At 34.2% G+C, this 10,140-nt stretch overlaps 1 protein-coding gene across 1 annotated transcript; it reads right to left on the bottom strand.

Moving 5' to 3' along the window:
• Positions 1-6,214: 6,214 nt before the first annotated feature.
• Positions 6,215-9,140, bottom strand: LOC125677304 (uncharacterized). Its single transcript, XM_048915313.2, has 3 exons — positions 9,008-9,140; positions 8,678-8,891; positions 6,215-6,963 (listed from the first exon to the last, which is right to left on the bottom strand). The coding sequence occupies exons 1-3, from the start codon at positions 9,080-9,082 to the stop codon at positions 6,452-6,454; spliced, it is 801 nt and encodes a 266-aa protein (XP_048771270.1). The 5' UTR covers positions 9,083-9,140; the 3' UTR covers positions 6,215-6,451.
• Positions 9,141-10,140: the final 1,000 nt, after the last annotated feature.

Genomic DNA, 10,140 nt, shown 5'->3' with positions numbered 1-10,140 from the left:
ACAGATTTGGCAATGAATTAAAAAAACTGGAGGGTGGAGATCAAACTATTGCATTATTTGGGGAAATGCAGATTTTTTATACAAAATTTCGAGTAAATTAATTTTATCTTTTTCAAGAATCGGTGTTCTGTTTGCAAAAAAAAAAATATATCAACCAGCTTCATAGATTACAACATTTGAACTAGTTACAAGTCTCAACAACTTGTATCATAAATTATAAAACTGAAATACAAGGATAGGAATGTAGAACAGAAGATATATTGAGGCAATAGATTCTGTTATACCATGCACATTAAGATTTTTTTTTACTACTGAATTCTTCCGCCACAAAATATAGCCCCTGTTAAAACTTGTCAAAATTAGAATTGACACATTTTTTTTTCATTTGGACAGGATTTAGTAATAGATGTGTAATTTGTTTGCACCAATATGGTCAGTATTGAAACTGAAAGATTTGATTGTAACGCCCAGTGCTGTTGTGTTCAACAGTTCAGCAGCTACTTTTCTTAATGTACCGAAGGATAGCAACCACGTGATAAGTAAACATGTATATTTTCACGTGAATTTAATTTACGGAATTCCTGAATACGTCATACAATAGTCGAAAAACAAAAAGGGGTTCCGAAAGTGTTTTGTTGCTGTGACTGACTCACCTAGAGAAAATCAGCACATGCCACATAAGTATACGTCAATGTCTGTAATAATGCCAGATCAAATGTTTCATCTGTGTGAACCATTTTGCCAAACGAAATGTTAAACCAAACACCAATCCATGTACATAGATGTGCTACGTAAACAGAGTTGTTGATTGATGCATCGTAATGTCCGAGTGCAGCATGCTGCGAGATTAAATAATGTTTATACAGTCATTGAGAGGCTAAACAAAGTTTATTGTAAAAAGAGGAATTTGGTAGATGCATTCAACTTGGACAACGAAATCATAGTTTCGTTTGGTGATTGAAAAAAAATGCCATAAATTTGTATTCAAAAGTTCAACTCACATTTCCTCTGCTATTTCACAACGTGATTTATAATAACACCTGTAAGTTCAAACACACTACATAACTTGCATACATTAGATGTATTATATTGTATGTATATATGTATTCCATGTGTGCTTAAAATATAACCCCCACCTGTACATATAATTGTAAACGGATGTCGTGTATATGTATACCACATTTGTAAACATGGGCATTCACAACTCTTTTATTAAGAACATATCGTTACGAAAATAAGATACCTTGAACTACATGTATAAAAGTGATGAAAACAAATATCTGTATAAATCTGCTATGTAGGGGTATGGGGGAACCGGATAGAAAGTGGAAGGGGGCATGTGTTGAATTATAATTCCCTAGACTATAGTATACATATACTATTATTTTGAAATTTCAGTGACCTAAGAAATATATCAAACCTAAGGTTTCGTGTTTCACACAAACATGTAGGTTGGTAAAACCTTTTTAAAAATAATGTAAATTAATCACAAGTCTGCATATGCCCTCTCATAGGCAAATGTATGCATTGTATACATATAAGTAAAATATGTATACTGCACGTATGTCCTTCTCTTGACACACATTTTGTAAATAAAACAGATATGATGAGTCTCTGGCAGTTTATGCAAACATATATGTCTTCTCATATTGTAATTCATAGTTTTGAAACATCAGTATTTAATTTTTCACTGAATATGTGTTGAGACACAATTTTAAAATTCACATTGTCTGACGCAGTCTAATTACTCAATGGTATAATATAAACCTAACTGTGCACATATCAATTATGATGATCTTTTTTCTAGGCATCAGCCTGAGGACCAATGGAGGTTAGATAAGACCAGTGCAGGTTGAAGTGAGTTTCGAGTCAAAAAGTTTAACAGCAAGAGAGGTACTATATTTTCTTTAGATAAACATCAGACAGCATTTGTGTTTTATCGGACGCAAACAATCTTGGTACGATTTGCTGTAGCCTATTGGATAGAACACTCGCTTTGCTGTAACCTAGTGGATAAATTGATTAATTAAGTTTATATTGTTAAACGTCCTTCTTGAGAATGTTTCACTCATATTGAGACATCACTGTTGTCGGGGAAGGACTGCGAAATGTAAGCTTATAATCGGCGTTTACAGCCTTCCGGTAGTGAGGAATCTTCAACAGGGTCACGTTTTTGTGGTCCCTTTCGAAAGTTCGCTGCATTTAATCGCCTCTTATGACAACCAAGGGGTGTTCTTCATCGATTCTAACCCGGATCGGTACGAGACTCTAGTGGATGGAACACTCGCTATGCAATAGAGAGGTTCGGGCTCCCATATCTAATGGAACAATATACCAAACCTAAGACGTTCAACAAAAGGCGATATTATTGCTTCCGCATTCATCCTGTAGTGGACATGATAATGTCAGGTGTGTATGTACCCGATATGAGCTTGGAAATGAACACTTCGAGTGTAGAAACCACACTGATATAGCCCTGAGTATCATGTATCCGGCACATGCGCCATGTCAATTAAAGCTACCGATGCACCCGTGGAATTATCTACTGGAACGTAAAATGATTAGTAACAAGTAAACAAAACTTACGCTTTACTGTGAAGTAAGTGACGCTCATCATAACAGTTAGAAAAGCTATATTAGTATCCATGCTTGCGCCCGTTTAAGACAGAGGTGCAACGTGCATATTTAGGACCTTGTTTCTCGGTTAAATATAGAAAGGGAGCTTTACAGTTCAAGAACATTACATAAAACATTATGGATCAATATCTGATAGCAACATAGGGGTATATCAATCTTTATTTTAGATTGCAAAATCGCACACTACTTTTTGGATTTTTCATTGTTCTTGATTTTTTTTTCCGGGAAGATGGAATAATCTTTATTTGATAGGTATATGCAAACATGCTCACAATGTACTTTACATGGAAAACGGGATGAAATCATTTCATATACATCATCAATACAGAATTCACAAGATTTTTCACTGTTTTCGAACTTCAGTCATATAAATGAGCTAATATCACAAATTCTAGATACTGTAGCAAGAATGCATTGAATGTATATGCATATTATCTATGTTTATCATGTATGACGTTGTGCTACCTTCAGTTAGTTGTTTATTTGCACATAAGTCTTATTTTGACAGTTTCTACAGATACCCATGTGTTCAATCATCAAAACAATCATTGACTTTCGGAACCTTGATTTTCATTTGATAATGATTCGGAAGTACATGACTTAACCTCTATTGGTGATGCTAAAATACGAGTATAGTTCATACCTTCAATATTCTATTCAATACATTCAAAGTTATGGTTTTCTTTTGTCCCAATTTCGTATAAATACCCTGCTTTTCGTTACCTAGTTGGAGGACTTAGAAAGCATTAACTTACTGTAAGTATCTCACTTTATATTCAGATTGATCAGATATTTACTAGGTTGCACCAATCTTTCGTTGATGGCTCCTGCTAAATTATTTTAGGCCCCAAAACCTAAAAGTTAAGAGATAGGTATATAAATATACATATAATTTGAATAGAGTTTTCATTTTCTTTGGTCTTTGCACCGTTAGTTATGATGACCTGTCCATACCCTGGGTTGGGGGTTGGTTTAGTTATTATCATTATACATATACTTTATAATTAGAGACAGGATGTTTCCTTAGCATTTTTTAAATCATATTTTGTTGATTTTTTCCTCGTCTGTCTCTGTTGTTAAATATACGTACTAAATGTATGTAAGTATATATGTTGAGCTGTGTTGTCATAACAGCTCACTCAAGGTATGGAAACATACCCAAAAATAAGACCAAACATAATTCAAATCCTAAAGATCCTGGGAAATAATACAAATTAAGGTGCGGATGACTAATTATTTTTAAAATGGTGTCAAAATGATCAAACCCTCCTATCACAAGATACCGAGGATTTTAATCCTATTACAATATCATATAGTGTGGAAATAAAAATAAAATGAAGAACAGAGGATGCTTACGCCTCCTAGGCACATGCTCCCATTTCTGAATATATACAGGTGTCCCAACTATCTATTTTGTATTGCTTGTATGTGTTACCGTATGAGATTGATCACTGTTCGTTATATTTGCCTTCAACACATTTTTGTAACAATTATAATCAATGTTCACAAAACGAAGTTCATAAACAGTGGAGGCTTAGGGTAAGTTGTATGCTGAGCCATGCTTATATTCTTTGATATCTTTAGAAACTCATTTACCCAAACACTTCCTATACCCCACATGAACACATAGAGATTGGCTCAATCTCTGTTGCTATCGTCATATTGTAATGTTTTAAATTTACAGGGTGGCTATGAGTACATAAATTAACTTACGACAACCATTGTCATATTGTATTTTTTGTTTACATCCAACCAGTAAATAAAAAAAGAATAATACAATATAACACTATTTTATTAATCGCTATGACGAGAAGTGTCTGACATGAAGGCAGATTTGATTGAAAGATAATACCGCATACAATAGCTTGTCCAGAACTAATATGTACACTTATCTAAGGGTCCATGCTTAGTATCTATTATTTCAGATTGTTTTCCGGCCAAGCAAACCTACTCTGAAAATAGTGCATGGTCCACATTTTCTTTCTTGAATTGTTGTTACTATTTAGCTATACTAAAATCTGTCTTTAGAAAATATCCTTGTAAATTAACCCTCCTTCTCTTTCCCTTTTATGGACCTTATGCTTCTCTCTGCTATTTATTTTTCAGTGTCAACTCGAATTTGGTCCAGGTCTGTCTGCTTCTCGTTTATGAAACGTCGCTGTGATCCTGTCTAGATGTTGGCACTTTCGTCACACCCCCACACGATTTAAATAATGCAACCATTCCAGACGGGGGCGCCTTTATCGCACCGCAACTCCAATGGTAGAGTGTAACTATTCCGAAATTATATTGCACTGTCTTTTTAACTGTTTATTATATATATTCATCATAGACTTGGTAATGATTATGCAGATTATGTACTGTGTGATACGGGTGACGTCACAATAGCCAGTGTGAACGACCGGTCCGAAAATCCATATCACATATCAGACCGGCGTGCAAAAATACATATCAAGCTGGAAATTACGTATTCGCTCGTAATAATCAGTATATCAAAGTTTACCATAGCCAATCAATGTATCAAGGTGTTTACTGTAGTGCAACACTATATCAAAGTTTTTACCACACATGTAGTTAACCAATGTATACATCAAATTAAATTTGTGCTGATGTCAATCAAGTTTTTACCATAATAATAAATCAAAGTTTTTACCATAGTAAAAAAAATAGTGTATCAAGGTATGCAATGTATCAAATATTTCCTGATATATCTTTAAAGTGTAATAAATTAACCCACGTGTAATACAAAGAATAGCACCATCATGTAAAAACAGCCCTCCAACCCTTTATCAGATGACAACCCCCTCAAAAACATTATACTGTATGCATACAAGATAAATTAATGCGTAGAAAAAAGTGCAGTATATGATTAGTAGAATATAGCATGCTAAAATCTATATATCATATCATATCAGCACTAGGGCCCCATATCAACCCGAGGGCTGATATGATATATGATATGGATTCTACCATGTGATATTTTCTATTTCTCTATGTTACACAGCCATCTCAACCATGGACTGGTGCAAATGTTATACATTGATAATATGCACCTTGTGTACTGCTATTATAATGAGTTAAATGTTGTTTTGTGATAGGAGTGCATTCACGCATACTCGTTGCACGGACGTTTGATATTTCTAATATGTTGAGTAGTATGTCCAGCCATCTGAGGTTATACTATACACAAATTTGATGATTTGATGTGTTTGTGACGCTTGTGCATTTGAGTATACTCATTACACAATGAGCCTATTGACGGGTCGTCAGATTTTGTTCTGGGGAGTTATTTTGTAATGAGGCGGTCCATTGGTAGTCTGAAATCACTATGGGCAGTAAAGCCATACATAGAATAAACACCTTGGCAATTATGTATATTGCGCTTATCTATCGGGCATTTTGGATAAAATACATCAGAATAGATTCACTACCGTAAAACGTCCACGGTACCTGCTAATATTTGAAAACTAATTTCCGTGACAGCCAATCAATTTCATGTTAATCAAAGAATGCCTGTTAACTTTAGGATACCAAAGACAAGGACTGATGATAACTTTTGTCATTGCAATGTCATGTAATGCGTAGAATATCTTTATATTTACTATTCTATACGACATCCTGTACATTCAATAATCATACCGGAATAAAAAAGTCAATCAATCTACATCCACAGCCTGGCTGTTTAATCAAATATAGATAAGGATGTACCGATAGTCCGATCGTTCAATCAAATCTAAATAGGACGTGTCCATAGCTTGATCGCTCACTGAAATCTAAATAAGACTGTATCCATAGTTTAATCATTCAATCATATTTAAGTAAGACTGTATCCATACGTCGACCGATCGATGTAATCAGTATCGATATCGTCCTGGTCTCTCTTGATTAAGAACTTCAGCGACTTTATTTGTACGCCATCTTTATTGAGTGCGGTTCTGTTTATAAATATAGTAGATGTCTGGTCGTCTTTCATCCATCCTTGATACATATGTACAGGAAAAAAGTACAAGGGAGATAAACCTGCTGTTTCCTCGAATCCAGAGGAAGTTATTTTCCCCACAGATCCTTTAAATCCACGCTGGCAATTACATGATCTAACGATGATTTTGTAGAAAGTTGACTCCTGATTGCTTCGCTTTTCAACTTGAAGTTGGCAGTCGTTGAACTTGAACTTCGTTTGTTTTTCGATTGTAACAAACGGACTGAAGTTAAGGTTCAAACTTTCAGTTTCAGCTGTCAGCCATACTGGGGGAATTAAGAAAGTATTGAGGGAAGCTTTCACGACTGCTTGGTACAAGGCAGAAGTACCTCCGCTGTCAACGGACACTACAAAATCAAAGAAAACATACGTTAACAAGAACCAGGTATTATATATACTTTTTGAAAAAGCAAGCGAAACGAGACAGCGCGAACCGCTGGGTCATACTATGAGCTCTAATGACTAGAGCGCGGGAAATAATCTAAGATAAATCTCAACCTCTAACAAGGATTTTTTTTATTCCAATCCCAGAAGTCCCTTGTCACAAATGCTAAGATCTCGCAAAATCACTCCTTGGAATATGATTCTGAACTTACGTGGACTATCATCCTAATCGTGTGGCCTCCTATGTCCAAAATTATGTTCACCATTAGGCGAAATGTTTAACGAAGAGCAATGTTTATGAAAGACAGGCTAAGATGATGTGTGACGTCATGTCTACGTTTTGACGTACGTCATGATAAGACTGACAGTGGCGAATCTAAATACGTACTTGTTATTTCCATTTGTAAAAGTCATACTAATGGAACAATATTAGTTATACGTAAACATTAGGAATACATAATATGGCATCAAATACAAACTGTGCATAATTAACTGCAAACCACAAATTTGATTAGAATACTAAATTCTCAGTGGGAGTATATTATTCTAAGACGAAAAAAGGGGTACTAACTTAAATTGCTAGAATATGTGAGGGAGCACTGGTACTGAATAAATGCTATTTTAAAAAAATCAATAAATCGATGAAATTCAGTCGGATTGTATTTTTTAAAAAATCTTTGCTTGTTTTTTTGTTTTGTTTTTTTTTTTGTTTTTTTTTTGTTTTGTTTTTTTTGTTTTTTTTGTTTTTTTTTTTTTTTTTCTGTATTTTTGTTTTGCGACTGAAATAATCAGTGCTTGAATCCATTTATATATGTACTTTTAACATGTCCGGTAATGCAAACCACGATGACCATCTCCCTTCCTCATTATAATCAACCATGCCACTTGCTATTAACGACTGACAAATCATTAATTAATTCCAGTTTTGCGAATTAATCTTAATTAATGTATCATCATAACAACAATGGAAAGGGGCTTAAATATGTTGCAATTTTATTCAATAGTCGTATGTGAATGCTGAAATATACCACCATTGTGTTAGAAGTAGGATTATGTACATTATTATAAAAAAAAATTGTTCTAAGTTTCTCTTTTGGAACATACTATTGCTACAAGGAGATTATTACATGAATTTCGTTATTTTTAAATTAGATATGTGCTCATGGTGGGGGTATCCGCGCATATACATGCCCAATTGTTGAATTCATGGATTTATCTTTAAATTATCATTATATTGAAATGCGTTTTATGTTCAAAGGCAGTACTGATTAAACACAATTTTACAAACTTGAAAGGTTTGGAGATTTTAATCATACAATTAGCAACTTGAAAAGAGGGAGAGTAGAAAAGGGGAAAGTAAAGGCAGTCGACTGCTGAGAGCATTTAGCTAAGAACAAGTCGTGCATTAATTAAGCATGTCACAGTGAAGGCAGTAGAAATAAAATGCATATATAGCAGAACAATATTTCAATCACATTAATGTATACATGTTTTAATGATTTTTAATATGAAACCCTGGTAGAAAACTCATGCAATGCGTATTTGGCAAATGGAAATTGTTTAAACTGAACCTGCTCAAAGCAACAACAAAAAAACCCATTACAAAATATGTACATAGATGAAGTTACTCCCGCTCAAACGGTAGTACCGTCAACATAGTATGAGAGAGAGTCTCACCAAGATGCCATTCTGAATTCCCTCTCCATGAAGAAAAGTGTCCATCATTATCGTGGGTATCCATTGCTGTGTTTAGTGGTGCTCGGATCACAGCAGTGTATGTTTGTGTATCCGAATCTGTGGATTTCGTCACGGACACTATCTGGTAAGAGGTCTTTCCCATCTGTCTATCCACTAAAAATGGATCCTGCGTCGGAATGATGTTTGATACATACTGCGATTAAAATGAGTCAAATATGTTGAAATAACGTGCATTATATTTCAAGAAAAATGTTTTTAAATGAAATAGGAATTAAACGCTTTAGTTAACATTTAAGTATGATGACTTACTTCTGTACTCTTGGAGTTTACATGCATCACAGTTTGAAAAAGCAACGAAAACCACACACACGTCACCAGATACATAACTATACAGTCAGCTGTCTGTGCAAAGGACTACTTGTTGAATCATATATAGTGTGCTTTAGATCATTATCCATGAATTACGTGTGATTTTCCAATGCAATTATTTATAACCAGTGGGGATATTTTGATAAATTCAAATGTAGACATAATTTGATTTGATGATTAATCATGCAAATTTTACTCATTTGACCGATGATCGTCATATTGCTAACAAACGAAAATTATAAAATGATCTCCCCAAAAGTGAATGTCTCCTTTCTATGGTAAATACATCGTTGTTGATAACTCGTTTATAGCCTTTGGTTGGATTTGAGGAAAGGTCATTTATGCGTTGTACATATTTAAAAGTCAAATTCAACTAATATTGGATGCGGAAAATGCTACAATTACATCTTATTTATTTGGCGTAATGACTCATGGCCGATAGTTCTGGTAATTTAAAATTTGAACCATCCGATCAAATTTCTCTCTCAGCCACATGTAGTTGCATATATGTTTTAATAATCTACAGGAGGAACTGTAGATGTCTGTGCTTAGAATGAAAAAAAAGGTGAAGATTAACAGTGATCAATCCCATAAATATAGATCTATAAAGATAATCTAAAAACAAGTAATCAAATGCACAACGAAAGCATCTTCAATTAGATATAATAGAAAAGTAAAAGAGAAATAATTGAGTCAGGGCATAGAAAGAAATGGTAGCCTACATGTAAATATATCAAAGTAAAAAAGCGCTGTATTCTGGATTACAACATAACTGTCTTATATGTTATTATAGAGAAATGCCTGAAAGTATGTTAGAAAAAGTCAAGAATAGATACTATTTCTAGTTTGTTTCTAGTACATGTATTTACAACTGTTGGACATGAACTGTAATCCAAAACGTACATCCCAGATTTATGTCTAGCGACAGCGCATGATATATAAGGTAGCTGTGACTGAACAAATGAGAGGACAATTGCAATGAAGCTTTAAATGTGAGTTCGTGTTCTATGTCATGGATTTACACGAAAAACAATCAAAACAGGCTGAAATTTGTTTTCAAAAATGACGTTTTT

The sequence above is a fragment of the Ostrea edulis genome, chromosome 3, assembly GCF_947568905.1.
Source record: "Ostrea edulis chromosome 3, xbOstEdul1.1, whole genome shotgun sequence".
NCBI lineage: Eukaryota > Metazoa > Mollusca > Bivalvia > Ostreida > Ostreidae > Ostrea > Ostrea edulis.
Note: the sequence above shows the minus strand (reverse complement) of the source record. Positions and strands in the feature narration are given on the sequence as shown.

Coding starts and splice junctions, on each gene's coding strand:
- LOC125677304 (XM_048915313.2), bottom strand. CDS start 9,082: ATGTATCTGGTGACGTGTGTGTGGTTTTCGTTGCTTTTTCAAACTGTG. Junction 8,892..9,007: donor TAAACTCCAAGAGTACAGAA/GTAAGTCATCAT, acceptor TTTTAATCGCAG/TATGTATCAAACATCATTCC. Junction 6,964..8,677: donor GAATTCAGAATGGCATCTTG/GTGAGACTCTCT, acceptor TTGATTTTGTAG/TGTCCGTTGACAGCGGAGGT.